The sequence below is a fragment of the Squalius cephalus genome (assembly GCF_949319135.1).
Source record: "Squalius cephalus genome assembly, chromosome: 15".
In the NCBI taxonomy this organism is placed as follows: domain Eukaryota; kingdom Metazoa; phylum Chordata; class Actinopteri; order Cypriniformes; family Leuciscidae; genus Squalius; species Squalius cephalus.
The window spans coordinates 33,759,787-33,778,742 of record NC_137136.1 but is presented as its reverse complement, the minus strand read 5'-3'; the positions used below and the strand labels follow the sequence as shown (position 1 = coordinate 33,778,742).

The 18,956-nt window shown below is 38.1% G+C and overlaps 1 protein-coding gene across 1 annotated transcript in view; it reads right to left on the bottom strand.

Annotated features, from left to right (window-relative positions):
• grik2 (glutamate receptor, ionotropic, kainate 2) overlaps positions 1-18,956 on the bottom strand; it is a 230,032-nt gene that overhangs the window by 129,033 nt on the left and 82,043 nt on the right. The window contains exons 6-7 of the mRNA XM_079895063.1: positions 9,250-9,303; positions 8,510-8,683 (exon numbers count right to left, since the gene is read on the bottom strand). Of these exons, the coding sequence (XP_079751189.1) occupies positions 8,510-8,683; positions 9,250-9,303 (228 nt within the window). The remainder of the gene's footprint in view (positions 1-8,509; positions 8,684-9,249; positions 9,304-18,956) is intronic.

The window sequence follows — 18,956 nt, the reverse complement described above, 5'->3', positions numbered from 1 at the left end:
GGGAAGGGGTCTATTTAAAACAGAAATGACAAAAATACATATATTTGACTGGATCTATGAATAAATCTATGTTTGGGTTTGGACAGTACTTGCTTTTTAGGCAAAGCAATGAAGGATGCAATCTGAAGCTGGTATTGCATCAAACATGATATGATTTGCATCATGTTGCTTCTAGAATTGCTTCATTATCATGGATAATGCAATCATCACAAAGCTTACATCAATTTGCTGAATAAACTGCCCTATATCGGCTCTAGAAATATAGCAGGGGTGCAGAACTCAATTCCTGGAGGGCCACAGTCCTGCAGAGTTTAGTTCTAATCCTGTTCCAACACACATACCTGTAGTTTTCATAAGCCTGAAGGACTTGATGAGCTGGATCAGGTTTGTCTGAGTAGGGTTGAAGCTGAACTTGCCAGGGCTGTAGGCCTCCAGGAACAGAGTTTTGCACACGTCATCCAGTGCCATGCTCTCTTACACCGTGTCCTAACTACACACGACGTGCGATAAAAGGATCTTTTCCATGTTAATCAGAGTTTTTGTCCTAACCAGCCGCGACGGCGACACGCGACGATTCTATTTTAGAAACGGTTTCTATTTTTCTGCGACGCCGCGCTGGAACAAACACAAAGTGTGGCGATGATAATCTCAGGCACTGTTTATGTGCTTTATTTAATGTTAAAAGCGTGTAATGTGACTTTGAATATCATTCAGTGCTCCAGCTTTGCAGCTGTAATAAAAGCAACAATGGATAATTCACCTCAGATCTAGAAATTAAACAAATGGAATCAAGAACAAACAAGTGTATTCTTTGACAAAGATTGTTTTAGTAACTCAGTAGCCTATGTATTTGAATAATGTTTAAATGGTGAAATATTTGTGAATTAGATTATGTAGCTACTTATCCATTTTCTTGTGAGTGCCGTCAAGATTACTCTCTGGTGCTGCATGTGCACTCGCCGCGAGAGCCCGCCCACACGCTGCTCTGATTGGCTGTGGGTTTTGAATGATTTTGACTCATCTCGCAGTCGCGTCACGTCTAGTGTGGACAGACAAATTATTTGTTGCTTGAATCTTATCACATCGCATCTGGTTAGGGCACGGTGTTCTATGTCAGTATTTGATTTTTCAATGCCTTGAACGTGTGTGAGCAGTGCAGATCACTTCAAATGGAGTGAATGGAGCCCATCAATGCTTGTAGACTATTATTAGACAGGGACAAGAGGTGCTCCATTTAATGAACACAAGAGACAAGCAAAGAAGCGCAGAGTAGACATTGAATAGGAATAAACTATGTACATACATTTTTTTTTGTTTCATAATAAATTTGATTTATATAACCCTTTTGCTGATTTTTAAAGTGTTACATAAACAGGACAGGTGGCAGGTAGCTACTATCTACACAATAGCATAAAACTTAAACTTAAAATGCAAAAACTTATATATCTTGGAAAGAGTAGCCAATCAGTTCAAGTCAGCACATCAAAATACATAGAAAAAAAAGGAAAGAAAAGGCAAACGACTTCTAAAGAATTGTAGACTGGTGCAATTACTTGCAGTAATGTGTATGTTTTATGCTTACTAAAGTACCATGGCATGAGCTTAGCAACATCAAACTCTATGGGAATCAATTGAAAGTCAAGTCTCCTGAGCAGAACGATGCTGCCTAATTCAAATCAGTCACTAATGAGGTTATGAAGGGTTATGAAGGGTTATGAAGGCAGCTGCCTGTGTAAACAGAAGACAGAAAAGAAAAGCAGCTCTAAACTGAGCTAAACTGCTGCCATTTCACAATACACCCATTTCCTAGAGTGGGAAAATGCATTGGGGGTAAAAACAAACAAAAACAAGCCTCTTGCTCACCACAGAAAACCTTCAGAGATAGAAAGACTGGAGATTCCTGCAAAGTACAGGTGCACTACAGCTGGCTCAGTATTTTGGGCTGAGCTGAAATGCTCATGTCAGATCCTCCTCATGTCAACCTAACCCAGTGCAATACCTCCAACAGCATGTGGCCCAGGTCGGAGCCAAATCTCCAAACCAAAACCAACCAACCACATTTATCCGAAGAGAAGGCAGTCGGCCATGGCTTAAAGGGGCTTCGTTTGGAGGAGGAGGAGGGGTTTTTCTCAAATACCACAGATTTAGACACATTCTCATCTCGCAGCAATGAAGACGCAGCCAAGGCGCAGTGAAGACATTTCCCAGCCAAATGCAACATCACATGCTCGTCGCATGCACCCACACATTATGGAGACATTTCAATCATTTCTGGCTAAAGTGAGCTCAATCGTTTCTCTCCGGGGCTCGTGGATTATTCTAGAAAACCTAAATGTGTTAAAGCCCTGTGGGTATAGGGATTGCCATTAAACAGGGATTCTTTCTAGGCAATACTGTGATGACCTTGGGATGGATGGGCTAATGGGATCAGAGAAAGCTGGCAGCTCCTCAAGGAGCCCATTTGTTAAGCAAAAAAGGACTTGAGGAATGTTTAATGGGTGTAATGAAAGATAAGGAGGTTGATACTCCTGCTTTATGGGCTATTTGTGGAACGGTGGGTTTTGAATAGAGTTGTGCCGGTGGGTCTGAGTGTCACCTGTCCCCTTCGAGCTCATGCTTACTCCCCGCTGAGAGCTGTCAATCAGAGAGATCTCCCGCAAGACACTGACAACAGACAGATCCATCAGATAAACACGGACAGAATTTACCTGGGCCAGAGAATATACTTCAGTTATGTCAGATTTGCACCACTATACTCTTTATTTTATTTTAATGGCAACTCTTGTAGATTCTTGAAGAGTCTTAAAATCAGCATGAAATGGAAGTTGTGCTGGTCTTTTTTTTCCCCTACTGTGCCGGATATCCGAGTGAAACGGCTTCTGGAACAAGAACAAATGTGGGCGGGGCTTGATTTAGTCCATGGGGAATTGATTGGATGGTTGTGGTTTGCTATTTGTGGATCTCATGTGAGTGACAGGTTGCCCCGCCCTCGTCATCAGAGAAGAGAAGAGTTGCTGGAAGAGGGAGGGGAAGCTATTCTGTTTCAAGATTACAAGGCACATGAATTAAAATAAAATAATAAAAAAAACAATGTGCAGACATAAATCATTTATAATAAATACTGCAATATTCCATACAATAAAAAAAAAATAGGAATTGTCAGATTGATTGGATTGGTCTTAGTTCTAGTGTTGTCACAATACCAAACATTCAGTAGTCTGTACAAATGCCAGATGTGCAAAGCACATCGTAAATAGAAACTTCTGGTGTTTCTCAAAGCGCAAACAAACACACACACACGTGACCTCTTGAGCGCAGCCGCCTATGAGCCGGTACCGAATAGAGTCTGTACTCTATACAACAGGCACTGTCTGGTAGCGGCACATTTTCACAATTTCATTATCGCCTTGCTACCGAAGTACCCGTATTTGCATTCAGTTCCATTCATCACTCTCTTTGAAAATGAACTGTGATCTTGTGGGTAACTTTTTCCAAGAAGTTTTTCAAAGCTTCCGGACATTTCATGTCTGATCTCGCCTCAAAACAATCATACGCTCGCACAACACCATTCTGGTCTTGGGTAAAATATGGCCAAAATATGGCCATTGAAACTTAACGTTGATTTTCTCATTTTAAGATACTGTAAAACATACTGCCATTTTACTAGTAACAAGTGACTAGGGCTGTGCTGATCAACTTGCACCAGAAGCTTTGTTTAGAAAAAGTTAGCAATTTTATATTACCTAGCCATTACACGGCTTTGTATTAAGTTTTGCAATCTATTTTCCATGAATTTAACAATATTCCATGAGATAATCCACTGGACATGGAATCTCTTGTTTCTTTTCCCAAATCTTCACTCAAGCCATTTCCGTAGGGGATTATAAACGTTTCTAAAAATAAATAAATAAAAACACGTTTCTTCCTTTCATTTAATTTTTACCGTTGTAAATTATAAAAACAACTTTTTACTTGCACGTCAAATGTTGTGCCTGTTAGACATGGTAAGGCACGCTTTCCCTGCCTTATCAAAATACAGCCTAAATGTCTTGCACCTGGGGAAGATTAAATTTGCTCTTCAGTCTTCAAACCTTTTTACAACAAGTGTCAATTGCCTTGGAACATCAGGAGAAGACATTAAGATATTAGACAAGAGATGCGGTGCATCTGAAATCGCATACTCTGAGTAGGTACTACATTTGAATTTTAACTTACGTTGCGTCCATTAAAAAAGTATGTTCTATACAGTATTAATGAATTTTGGACGTACTACATCCGCCATGTTGTTACTCTCACGTGACCTACCAACGCCAGTTGCATTGTTTCACTGCAACTCTCTCGTGGCCACAAGGGATAGTAAAGTGTCCATCGAATGCGCACTTCAGAATCTCAGCAGAAGTAATAGGTCATCCGGGGAGTTTTCTCCTACTGTTTTTATGTATTTGTACATTTTCCCATACTATATATTAGGAAAGTATTTGATTTCATACACAGCAATGGTCTCTGTCCTGCTCGTGTCCCACATCCCTCTAAAAATGCAGAGCGGTATATACAGTATACGATGCATTTATCTCTAATTTAATATTTTACTTTCTTATATTATTTAGCTTACCATTATTTACTGCTATTAATTTTTAACGTGTTACAGACTGTAGTGTGTATTTTAAGTTAAGTTTAATGGATGTTTGAGCCTTATTTAATTTCAAAATGAATTTCAAACTGCAAACTGTAAAGTGACCTTCACATTTCTGTTGGTGTCCCACTAAAGACCCTTTTATCTTTACTGTTTTTCGGCTCTGTCTCCTTAGATAAACCCACAAGGACGCTGGCACTGCAGCATTGAATGGGCGTTTTCTGCTCAGTGATGAGTTGTCCTGTAGATGAGCTCCCTCCAAGTAAATCAGGCACAAGCTAAAGCAATTAGCACGGAAGGAAATTATGCTAATAAGTCTGAGGACCTTGTTAGGTCATTTTCATTATCCATGTTAAACCATGACTCAGGGCAGCCTTTCACCATATAAAGATTAATTATTGTCCAAAGAGAAAATATGTAGAATTTGATATCCCACTGCCCATGAATGAATCTCACAAACAGTGACCCTATCAGGAAATATTAATAAAACAACAGTGCTGTTGCTCTTTCCATTCTAAATACATAAATAAATAAAATCTGAGGATTGTTGTAGATCAAGAGATTATTAGATGAAAAATCTTTCCAAGATTGCATTGCTTTGTTAAACAATCAGCATGATTCAGGACATTCTTGCAGTTCTCTCCAAAAGCATTTGTACAGAAACCACAGAATACATCAGTGGAAAATATGTGTAGCCTTTGTAATTTCTTTCCAATAATTAACAGTTGTGCTTGTGAATAAAGTTGAATTGCTACTCATAAATGAGTTATGAATGAGTCTAACTACTAGTTCTTCCTCACAAACTCTCATAATATCACCCTGACATCTTGAGTCTTGAACTCAAGTTAATGCAATATGCGTCAATATACAACAGTCAGTGAATAGACCGCGGATGCACTATATAAATCTAAAATAATATATTTAGTCTCATGAACAAATGTTAAACAATGCTTTAAAAAATGTAAAATGTCACAATATGAGCTCGATAAGTTACAGTGGTTCAATATAAAGCTTTAACAGGACCATAAATAGCGAACCAGTGAAACTGCTAATCAAACATTTACAGAAACTTTTTACAGTGTCAATATGCATTAGCCTCTGACTGATTGCCATTTGGCGGATTGATTAACGCCTGCCTTCAAATGCAGCTCTCAGGGAAACCTGAACCATTATGGTCTCTAAATAATCATGGCTGTCAATGTTACAACTAGAAGGGATTGACAGCCTTGAATAGTGAGAGTTTGTCCTTTTTCTGAGCTGATGAGTGAAGATAGACCGATGAGTTACTGTGCGAGCTGTACTGTAAGACAGGCTGAGTCAGCTAATTAAAGGCTTTGAGTCATTTAATCGACTGGGTTAGAAAGGGGAAATTTACCATCCAGCTGGCGTGTGTATGTGTGTGTGTGTGTATATGTGTATAGTTCAGTAACTTCTGGATGGATTCTTCAAACTATTCTAGATCTGCAGTGGATGTTTTGAACAAAGACGTGTTTTCGAAATGCAGTGTCATAATAGTTATCCATACAACTTGTGAGCTATATTCCAAATTGTTCTTCTACAGCTACAATGAATTTGTGTGAGGAACCAATTTAAGTCAATTCTGTCACAACTCTCAAATCTCATCCGCCTTTGAGCACATTCAAACTCGACAACAGAAGACAGGTCATGTTAGGTTTGAAGTCAATGACTGCTTCAGAAGATGTGGAATATAAGACATCAGTCATGCAGACTGCTTTTATGGAGAGTGTGTGTGTGTGTGTGTGTTGTACTTTAAAGCTCAGAAGTGTGATTCCTCATCTGTGATGGAAAAGAGAAGTCTCATGTACTGTACCTAGACTTAACTATTGGCATAAAAACTGGTCTACTTGGTAGTTTAATCTGGCCAAAAGTCACATATAGTTTGTTTTGGTTTCATATGACATTTGGGGATGGCTTATCTGAGATTGCTGATATCCAAATAATAGTTTAGTGTGGGGAAAAACAAGTTAAAAAAAATTGAAACTCGTCAGTGTTTGTTCATGGCTAATATGCTGGAAATGTGTGTAGACTTTGTAATCTGAATTTCTGTGCATTCAAACATACTGATTTATTCCACAGACATGCATGTGGATTTCTGTTTTCTTGGTACAACGACATCCTGTGATGGATTTTTCCACAAACGTTTTTGTTGTATTGAACCAGATACCTTGTTAACAGAACTTCACTGTTTACTTCTAAGATATCTTTTTGTACTTTTTTTGATGCATGAAAGTTTTTGTCGCATGGGCTTTCAATGGATGGACAGTTATGAGAGAATATTTTTTTTAAACTTAATTTGTGTTCCAAAAGATGAATGAAAGTCCTATGGCTTTGAGATGACATGAGGGTGAGCAAATGATGACATAATTATAATTTTGGGATGAGCTAACCTTTTAAAGCCTATTAAACACCTGAACAAATAAAATTATGATTGCATGCCCATACCTGAATAAACGCACACAATATGGAAAACATCAAGAGGATGTGGAAGTCATGTGATTTGAAGAGTTGTGTAATTGTGCCTGGATCAAGGACCAAGTGTTTTGAAAGTCGGACCACCAGATTTCCTCTTGTTTCAAGATCAGCCTAACAAATGTTAATAGGACTGCTATTTATATTATTAATTAATACGATATTTGAGACCTTTTAGAGTGTGTTGACACTTGTCAGGTTTGGTTAGATTAAAACGAACTTTGGTGCGATTGTGAACACACGCTTGATGACCTTAAATTTTGAAAAGTGATAATAAGGCATTTCAGTACTTTTTAAGCGGCCACTGCATTCTGCTAAATATCTCCTATTGTGTTTCACAGAACAAAGAAAGTCAGACAGATTTGAAATGGCATGAGTGTGGGTGAATCATGACAGAATCTAAGTCTTCATTTATCATAGCTGTGCAAATTTCTCTCTAAACAGGACGTAGAACAACGAGTCCAGTGAAATGTCATTGTATTGTGTCCCATGAGAGTTATTTTGGCAGGTTGGTTCATTTTGGCATGCGAGTTCTCCTCTTTCCTCTGTTTCCGTCTCACCCAGCCTCTAGTGAGTTCATATCTTGGCCCTTTTCCCGGCTAGGAGAGCCAGTGTTGAGGAAGAACTGGGATAGAGCCAGTATGCTGATATTAGAGAGTTTTTAGATCACAACAGCATAGTGTTTATCACACACACTTCAGATCGCAGCGTACCCTGCAGGTTGTGGGTTCAAACTCTCGTGGGAATAGTGTTATGCACCGACAGAGCAAACAACTTCCCACAGCTCATACCAGCATTAATTAAAAACAAACTCTACCATAATCACATTGACTGCATTTTCATATTATTCTTTTCTGATGACTTAAGGCTAAAGTGTCTATAACAGGTAAGTTAAAAAACAAAATCTGTCTAAAATGCAAACAATAAAACACCACTGTCCACGCAATCATACATATAGTAGTGGCTTTCGATGTTGAAGTGAAAGGCTGTCGGCCAATCAAACTCTACTGTATTTTGGCACAAATTCATCTGTCACTTACTAAAGCCAAAATAAGCAGATGCCAGCATGGCCGGGTAGTGTGGCATGACCTCACCCAAACCATGATCTAAACTACTTAAAGTAAACAACACAGACTGCATTAAAAATGAGATCACTTGAAACAAGGGTACACATGCTGTGTGCTGACCGTATGTTCTGTGTGGCAAATTATTGTAAAATATAATGTATAATATTACATTTAGTTTATTTTTGTTTACTTACAGTATGTATGAGAAACAAATTAGAAACAGCGCCACATGATGCCATGTAAAATCTGAGTCTTGAAGCAGAGCCAGCTGGAATCCACTGTCCTGTACATAACAAAACATGCTGTAATAGCTTCTTACTGTCATGAAACCATCCAGTAGACCAGAGTCTGCTTTAGGAGGAGCCTGTAGACGCTCCATGGACCACTTTTCAATGATGGAGGACACCTGGCTGTTCTCGGTGTTTAGGATACGAAATCCTGTCATGTTGACCCCGCTGTAGCGATAGGGTTCCACATCCAACGCGAAGAGATCCTAAAGAATATGAAACACATTAGGTATGTCTGTTACATTTGTACCACATTACATTTTAACACACATCACAATATACAAGCTCTATTCCAAAAACTAGTGAGATGCATTGATATCATAGGCAAAAATAGAAAATTTACCAGCCATTAAACTGTATTTGCATTTTTGAAATATATATTTTGTCCTTCAGTTTTTCTTAGTGACATAAATATTAGCTAAGAATGTGTCACAATTAGTGACCAGCAAGTACTGTAAAAAAATAATCAGTTTACATTAGATTTAACTACTGTATCAATGCTTTTATGTAATGAATTAAATACAAGTATAACAATAGCTTAAATCATAATAAACATGTTTAATGACTTCGAGACAAAAAATGCCATTTAAAAATAGTAATCTAATGTTGTCTTGGTCTCAGTCAGAGTAATCAGTGGTGAAAATAGGAAACAGCACCAGGAAAAACAAATCAATATTTCCATTTAAGGAATATAATGGCCTGAAATGCAAATAATTTTATGGACATCGCTGTGGTTTTGAATGTGTTCTATAATATAAAGGTCCATACGTACCAGGGTAGTAAAAATGTAGTGGTAATACTCTGTCATCATTCCCATAGCGAGAGCCTGAGAAAATAAGAATTGAAATCATGTTGAGGCAAGGGAACAGTAACAATGCTTCTGAAAATGTGCAATTCATCACTGGATCGAAGGATAGGCAGGCGAAAATAATGGCATTTATTGTTTATATGATGTTTTGTGGCTCGTAATAATTTTATATGCTGAGGGATTGTGAGCTGAAATCATGTGAAGCTTTCAGTCTCTCTTTCCCTTAAACCACTGAAAGACCCTGAGCTCTCTTTATTGCCCATAAATACTGCAAAAAGTGACTTCCAGGCAAAGTCTGTGTTCAACCTCTGAATAAACCAAATTGATTTCTGAAAATCTGATATATTTTATATTATAAAATAGTTTAGTGTAATTAGACAACATGAAAAATAATCCAATGCACTGCATATCAATGTATGCTGAGAAAACCCAACAGATGAAGAAAATGGAAGCCATTACATTAATCAGATGACTGAAGCATTGATATCTTTATAAGTCAGTATATTGTTTCTTTTATTTATTTTTATTCCAACAGTCCACATCATTCCAATCCATTTGCCAATTAAGTTTGTCACTATGGCAGGGCATAAAACAGGTTATATTCAATCTCCATTTTTTTCAATTGTTGATTTATCTCCACTGTATGTCCATCAGCTGGATATCTTTGGCCACTGGATGTCTTGTTGGTTACCATCTTCAAGACACTGCGTAGATCAACCTTGGGGAAAAACACATCTCAAAACCCCATATTCAGCTGCGCTCAGTCCAGTTTTCTTTGACCGCAAGAATGTGTCCTTTGTAACTGGCTCATAACTCATTCTGTGCTGTCTGCTCTTGGTAAGTGTGGTTTGGCGAAGTGTGTTTCCTGGAGTAGCAGAGCAGAATTCACAAAAACCTTGAATTCCTCAGATGGAAGGAAAAATGGTTCAGGGGGCCGTACTGAAGAGTGGATTTGGGGCGGGCATTGTGGGGGCTTGAACAAAGAAACATGAATCAACTGTGTCGTTTATTTATTTAAAGTGAAAATCATGGTTTCTGGTTTAAGGCGAGACACGGCAGGCAAAAACATCGTTTTTTTTTTTTTTTTTTTTTACTGGTCAATTTTGAGATTTTTGGATATTTGTCTTCAATAACATGTCTTCTTTCAAACTTGTGGTGAAAAAAAGTCTGAAATACACATTTAGGTCTTTATTTTACTACACTTTGTCTGTTTGCGTCTGCAGATTTCTCATAAATTCAACAAAAGTTGGCGTTGTAAATCCTCCCGCTGTCTGCTCCCTGTCATCACACACACCGTTAGAAAGCTCTCTCTCTCCTGTACAACGCTGTTGGATCCAAATATGGTCATTTCCTTTTTATCAGCAACCAATCGTGAAAGTAAAAGGGCTGAATGCGCAATCTCATTGGCTGATATAAATCTTTAAAGCCCGTTTTCTCAAAATGACTTTTCTCTCATACTCCAAGTCCAAAATCTCCACTTCAGTAGCACCTATATACACCAAACTTTCCAGTCTTGTACCTAGTTATATTATGAAGACATTTACAGAGGGATTTGTAATTATATTATTCCTAGCCTGATTTATATAACATTTTATTCCAAAAAAACATGGCGGAAATATATTTTTTAAGGCTATTGACAGTATATTCTGATTTACAGGATAACAAAAGTAGATATCCATAAATCCCTCTGAAATGTTTTGCCCATCTAATATGTGAATGTCTAATATCTAATACTCAGATTTAGTTTTTTTAAATATGCAAATTAGTGCATATTTAATTTGCATTTTTAAACTTTAAATTACAGAACACTTGTAATACATTTTTTTTTCTCATCTTAATGTAGGTAATCAACTGGGAAAGTTTCATGGTGATATCTGCTAGTTGAAAATTTTACCCTATTCACCTGTAGTGTCTCGCCTTAAAAGCTAGCTCAGTTTGGCTAAAACTTAGCCTGGGAAAACCCAGACAACTTCCGGCAAATTCAGATTTTGCTCGAGAAGTAGTCTGGCAAAGAGCTCATTCAAGCCCATTTCCATGGCCTAGAAATCGCAGCACCAATCAGAAACGTTGAGACGGGCTTTACACAATGACGATCGCTCTGATTGGTTTTAGGTCTATCCAATTGCGCCCAGAGGCATTTGAGCGACGTCCGTTCAACTTTTAAATGCATTATTATATTCAAATTGCAAACAAATGAGGACAGTCTCCATGAAAGACCCACTGGCAGATGAACGTGCTACTACATTTCTCTCCGAAACGGTAGGAAATTAAATTAGATTTAATAGAGGATTTTAACTGTGACACGATGATTGACAGGGCAGTTTAAGTGACAGGACGCACGTGACAGATCCGTCCGATAAAGATGACGAAGTAGTATGTCCCAAAGCTTGCCTACTTTTTTGCTACACATTCAAAAGTAAATACCTTTTCTTCACAAAAAGAGTACATACTTTTATGGCGTAGTGTAACTTAGGCGAATTGGGACGCAGCTTTACACGATCACGATCGCTCTTGACGAGGCATTTGAGCGACGTCCGTTGGTGACGCCCCTTTGGAAATGATTTGTCTATGGAGCTTTGCCATACCATAACTCAGTTACTACTGAGAATGGTCTGGTTTTAACCAGGCTAGCTAAAACTCACATATGGTACGCATTGAATCAATATACCAGATGTGGGCCAGATCTGGGTTGCTGACACTGTGTTGCTGTCTGGGAAATTAGAAAATCATTCTTTTAAATTGTAATACTAGTTCAAAATAATACTATTTTTTTACAGATTTTTACAGGGCTAAAAGCAGCCCTGGTGTGCAGAAGATAATTATTTCAACACACATTAAAAAAAAAAAAAAAAACTTTTGATCAGTAGTCTAAATAAAATTTAAAGAGTATTGTTTGGTCTAAATTGTTTTTTTATTGTTTGGTCATCATTTTCAGTGTACTGTGGCAATAATTTAATAACATACAATGATAAAAAAAAAAAAATCCTTGATCAGTAAGTAATGGCAACTTATGTTTTTACATTAACCTACTTTAACTCATCAAAACAATTTAAACTTTTATAAGTTAAACAAGATTCAACTTTTCTTTCTAAGTAAATTTTGTATAATTTAAGTTGAACTGACTTGTAAAGCCAGTTTGCTTATACCCATACATTTAAGTCAGCAACTGAACTTGAGTTTTTGAAGTTTAATAATATGAATAATAATAATAATAAGTTCATTAAATGGCAGATATGCATCAGGAGTATTTTAAAGCACTGAGCTCAGCATTGACGTCCTGGGGAAGGCAAAGTATTTAAAAAAGAAGAGCAGATGGGGTTTTATTTTGCTCAATGCTTGTTTGTCTCCATAGCTGTAATGAGCTCTCGGGTTCCCACGCCAACCCAACCACGCATTCACACGGCATTTCTCGCAGACTGACAGACAACTCAATCCAGAACAATAATTAATTTATGGGCCAAGCTGTTGTGTTGCTAAACGCTGGAACAACAATCATCTAAACCCAAGTGTCAGCCTGTTGCACTTGCTCTATTTAGTGCGCACTTCAGGGCGATGTAAAACACCCATGATTCGGCTCTGTGAAAGTGCGCCTGGTACCAGCTGCTACATCACAGATCCGGTATTAGCACGTGAGCTAACTGTGCCTGCGCTGTGCGACGGATGGAAATAGATGTCTTTAACATTGCTCACCCTGTGATATCTTCAGCTGTATTACCAGGAGCTGCTGGGCAACACGTGTATGTGTGTGTGTGTGTGTGTGTGTGTGTGTGTGTGTGTGATACACACTCAGACTGCAAGAATGATTATAAATCACATATTATTACTGCTGTAAGCCTGGCAAGGGTGATTAGAATGGGTAGAGGTCAGGTCAGTAATTACATTTGTTGTTGTGTGGTCTAGCGCTGTTAATAACAGCTGGTATTGTGTCCAGGTGGACTGGAAAACCTTCAGGAGAAACTCATATTTGCTCGGATGAGCCAGCAGCACTCGCACCATTACTGAGTGAAACTGTAGATAAGATAGCCAGCGGGAGAGCATGCGTTAAAACTGACACAATTTAGATCATTATAGCTCTGAACCTGTTCCATAAAGGGTTCATATTACGAAAATACCAGTCACAGAGAAGTAATATGGAGGTATTAGGTTAGATAATACTACTCCTAAATACCAGAATACCAGAGTATTTTGGCAGTGTCAACCTAAGCACTGAAACTGCTTATCATACAAGTACACGTAAATGTAATTAAATTCAAGCTTTCCTTTGTGGATAAAGAAATACCCTTTAGCATACTTTTAAAAATAGTACTTATAATGGAAATAATCCAGGCTACTTAAAGTCCCCATGAAATCAAAATGAAAGTTTTTTGGCTTTTATTATGAATATGTTAGCCTTACTGTTATCTAGGGCTGGGACAATAAATCGATGCATCGTGAATCGAGAAATGCTTCTGGATCGATTCTGAGATTTTCCGAATGCATCGCGATTCTCTCTTGAATCGATTCTGAGCTTAGTTTTTAACAGCAGATGACACTGCGTGCTTTAGAAACAGCCGTACTCTGCTTGCTTCCAATGCCTTACACACACCACTTGAACCTCCAATAAAATAATCATTCATAAAGTTCGAAAAGGTTGAAGTGAATTACAAAGGGTGTTTGCAGTGAGCGGTTTACATTAATCTCGCGTCATAAAAGCATTCTGAGTTGCAGGTACATTCTCAGACTCAGCCGAACGCACGAGCGCTCTTCTTCGTGAGCATTTGAGCGTGCGGTTAAAAACTAGCAAAGAGGGCCACCTGCTGTTAAAAACTAGCAAAGAGCGCCATCTGCTGTTAAAAACTAGCAAAGAGCGCCATCTGCTGTTAAAAACTAGCAAAGAGCGCCACCTGCTGTTAAAAACTAGCAAAGAGCGCCATCTGCTGTTAAAAACTAGCAAAGAGCGCCATCTGCTGTTAAAAACTAGCAAAGAGCGCCATCTGCTGTTAAAAACTAGCAAAGAGCGCCATCTGCTGTTAAAAACTAGCAAAGAGCGCCATCTGCTGTTAAAAAACTAGCAAAGAGCGCCATCTGCTGTTAAAAACTAGCAAAGAGCGCCATCTGCTGTTAAAAACTAGCTTAGACCGCCATCTGCTGTTAAAAACTAGCCTAGAGCGCCATCTGCTGTTAAAAACTAGCCTAGAGCGCCATCTGCTGTTAAAAACTAGCAAAGAGCGCCATCTGCTCTTAAAAACTAGCTTAGAGCGCCATCTGCTGTTAAAAACTAGCAAAGAGCGCCATCTGCTGTTAAAAAACTAGCAAAGAGCGCCATCTGCTGTTAAAAACTAGCAAAGAGCGCCATCTGCTGTTAAAAACTAGCAAAGAGCGCCATCTGCTGTTAAAAACTAGCTTAGACCGCCATCTGCTGTTAAAAACTAGCAAAGAGCGCCATCTGCTGTTAAAAAACTAGCAAAGAGCGCCATCTGCTGTTAAAAACTAGCAAAGAGCGCCATCTGCTGTTAAAAACTAGCTTAGACCGCCATCTGCTGTTAAAAACTAGCCTAGAGCGCCATCTGCTGTTAAAAACTAGCCTAGAGCGCCATCTGCTGTTAAAAACTAGCAAAGAGCGCCATCTGCTGTTAAAAAACTAGCAAAGAGCGCCATCTGCTGTTAAAAACTAGCAAAGAGCGCCATCTGCTGTTAAAAACTAGCTTAGACCGCCATCTGCTGTTAAAAACTAGCCTAGAGCGCCATCTGCTGTTAAAAACTAGCCTAGAGCGCCATCTGCTGTTAAAAACTAGCAAAGAGCGCCATCTGCTGTTAAAAAACTAGCAAAGAGCGCCATCTGCTGTTAAAAACTAGCAAAGAGCGCCATCTGCTGTTAAAAACTAGCTTAGACCGCCATCTGCTGTTAAAAACTAGCCTAGAGCGCCATCTGCTGTTAAAAACTAGCCTAGAGCGCCATCTGCTGTTAAAAACTAGCCTAGAGCGCCATCTGCTGTTAAAAACTAGCCTAGAGCGCCATCTGCTGTTAAAAACTAAGCTCAGAATCGATTTGAGAGATAATGGCGATGCATTCAGAAAATATTGGAATCGAACCGAATAAATTTATTGTCTCAGCCCTACTGTTATATATAAGCTAGTGTGCTTTAAAATATGACAAAATTCACATTTAGAAGATATAAGCATTCAAAACTTACAGTCTCTCATTTACACCAATATGGATCAATGATTTTGATGACATCACTCTACACCACTATTTTTGACTGTCAAAACGCCGGCAGACACAGCTACAGTGAGTTGTTCAAAATCTTTCTTTTTAGTAAACTTTGTGTACACAAACAATGCAGTCAATGCTGGAGTTCATGTGTAGAGCCCCTGGTGAGACTTCCAGCACAGTTTCATGTTGTGTCGAGCCTTCTTAGTGTTTTAAAAATAGACATTTTTGATGCGATCATAGAAGTGCCCCAAGCACTCCCATTCAAAAGGCAATTTGACCAAAAACGAAAATACGGTCAAACTTAAAAGTGGCGTTTCCATTCTAATTATGATTTTAAACGAAAGTTTGCCTCAGGTAGATCAACAAAAAGACCCTAGGTTGCATTTTGGCAACAGTTATTCTTTAAATCTCAAACAGATTCATTAAAAGTAGTTATTACTCCACTACGAGCGTGACATCATTAACCAACGTGGTTGAACGACCAATTTGCGACAGTACAGTTTCTAGTTGATTTCTTCAACGATGCATCGTACTATGGTAGTTAAGCAGCGAGTTGCGTCGTTATATGTGAAACGCACCCCAGAACAGCTCTTTGTCTGCTTCGAGGTCAGCAGAAGGGGAAGGTTATCTCTAAACAAAGAATGGCACTGGATTGTGGATGCCATTCTCTGGGTTTATCAGGCCCAGGATGAACCATGCCCACTGAGAGTGAGGGCACGAGGGGCATCGCAGCCACATCGGCTCTGGCGAACTGTGCTTCAGCAGACACATGTAGAACTGGAGGCTGGGCTACACCCAACACGTTTGCAAGTTATGATCTACGCATGAAAAATAGTTTTGTCTCGAGTCGTAGTTAATAACAGGTAATAGTCTGATAAACTGGTTAGATGTAGTGTAGCTATTTGTTTTGCTATCCCAGCTATTAAATAGTTGGCAACATTTTATTTGTGTTTACTGTATATATGTGTCTGAAGTATATTTTGAACAGTTAATTGTTTTTTAGGCACATTTCATTGATTGTTTTTTAAAAGTGTAATGCTGACATTGCAAAGAGATTTATAATGTAAGGACAGAGCAGTTAAAAAAAATATTGGAAGTGACAGCATACTCACAGTGCACAAAATAATGCTGTGTCTCATTAAATGTGAAAAGGGTGTGAATAGAAGTGTTAAATGCACAGAAAAAAAAAATACTTCTAATTTTCAGTCTAAAAAGTTTTGTAATGCTAGTATAATTCACGTTGATATACAATAAACTTAGACTAACGTTTTATACCTGTAATTTTTATTATAAAACAAATAAAATGATACAAAAATATGATCTTACTGAAACACATTCTTTTATTCCACTAAATGAAAAAATATCTATTCTGATAGGTTCAAATATTTGATATATTACATCATTGCTAGACCCAGTTATCATTGCCATCATCAGCCCCAAAGTGAAATGAATAATTAAATTCAGTCTTGTGTGAAACATATGGCCGAGAAATAATGGCTCTGTAGCCTGAGCAGATTTTGCGAAGTTCAAAAGTGTAGACGACTTCACAAAGCCAAAAGTTTCAAATGTGGATATTACACAAACCCTCTGAGAGCTGCCCATTATAGAAGCATATATTCACTGCCACTAATAATGAGTATCTTCATTATCACTTCAGTGGTCGGAAACTGATTAAGAAGGTCTGTGAGTCAATCTCTGGCTGAATAATACCCACTTTAATATTTGATTATTCCTGTAATTGGGGGAAAATTCTAGCAGTTAAGTCACACATTGAAATATCTCTTTGGGTTTCTTTAGTGTGAGACTGTTCACAGAACTCCAGCAGGAATGCATATCCTTATCCGTTTGTTTGGCAAATATTATTTAATCAATCTTTGTAAGGAATTTAAATTGCACTGCATCCCATGATGTAGAATATAACATATACTGTACATATTTTAAAAAAAAGCACTTAATCTGATTGAAGCCCCTTTTCTTGTAGGACACTTAACATCATGAGCATTATCCGACTGACTAATTCTATGCAAACATACTGACTAGCAGAGCATGTAAGCTTGACTGCCTGATTGGTAATCAATGAAACCTGAACACTTCACTGATTGTGTACAAACCAATCTCACACACAAGATCAAAAGAGACAATGAATTAACAGTTCAAAAACAATGCATGCACTTTTCACCTTCAAGGCATGAAAGGAGGATCAAATCACCACATAAACAGAGCTTGCAATCATACAAACAAGCTCAACTTTAGGATCAGAAAGACCAGAGCCCTGTTCTTCATGTTGCTAAGCAAATGCAAAGTTGATCCTTTCTGCTTGATCATATCTGGTTAATTTTGTTCTTCACATTGTCACAATTGTGTTCTATTAGTTTTACTTTCATTGACTTTTAGTTTGCTTATCGTCAGTTTCCTGTTACCTTTGTTATAGTTTCCCACCATTCGTTAGTTTCCATGGACACTCATTATCACAGTTGTTTGTTATTAGATCACCACCAAGGTGTATTTAAGTTCCTCACTTCACATCTGTAATGACTCCACTGAAGGTGAGCTTGACAAACCTAAGTGCAATATTTATTTAACATAAATGCGTACAAAAGAAACAAAGACTTGACTAAGCATAACTTGACATAAACTAACATTCACCAAACAGACGAACAGCACTAGACAATGAAACATGAGGGCTATTTATACAGAGAGACTAATGACTAACAAGGAACACCTGTGCATAATCAAACAATGAACCAGTGAAAGCATGACACATATGCTGCCTTCACGTGCTATGGAAAAGATGATATTTTCCACTTGTGAACTGGTATTTACCAGTGTGTTGTGTTCAAGTGCTTTTGTTGTCGTAATGTAGTACCCGCAAGGTCTGTGTCAGTAGAGTATCTTTTTTATCTTTACAAAAAAAAAAAAAAAAACGTAAATGTGGTGCTTTCTGATGATTAAAACATAATTAATAATAAAAAAATAAATAAAACATGACATAAAATGATTAAATATGAACCAAGGAAATTGCGGCGAAGTTGAAAATTGAGTGTTAACGCATTATATTACAATCGTTAATGACACAACATTGTATAGGCTACAAAAACTATCCGCTAACAGTATTCACGACTCTTGCGTTGCTCTCCGCCATTTTGAAAAGGTCAAAGGTTATCTCATCTCGGCAACTCGTGCATCAAAATATTCTACGAGTTGCCCAGTGGAAAATACCACATGAGGGGGTGTTCATGTGCATTTTCCATGTCGGCTTTTGGTATTTACCATAATTACCATAGCACGTGAAGGCACCAATAGACAAGGGGACCAATCGGAAAAAGACCAAGGGAAACTACAAAATAAAAGACATGAAAACAAACTTGAACTAAAACCCAACCAAACGTGACACCCTTACTGCCTGGTATTGTTTCGTGTTGTTGGCTTGTTCTATGGATTACCTGCATTTGAGTTCTTTAATAAACCTTGTTTCATT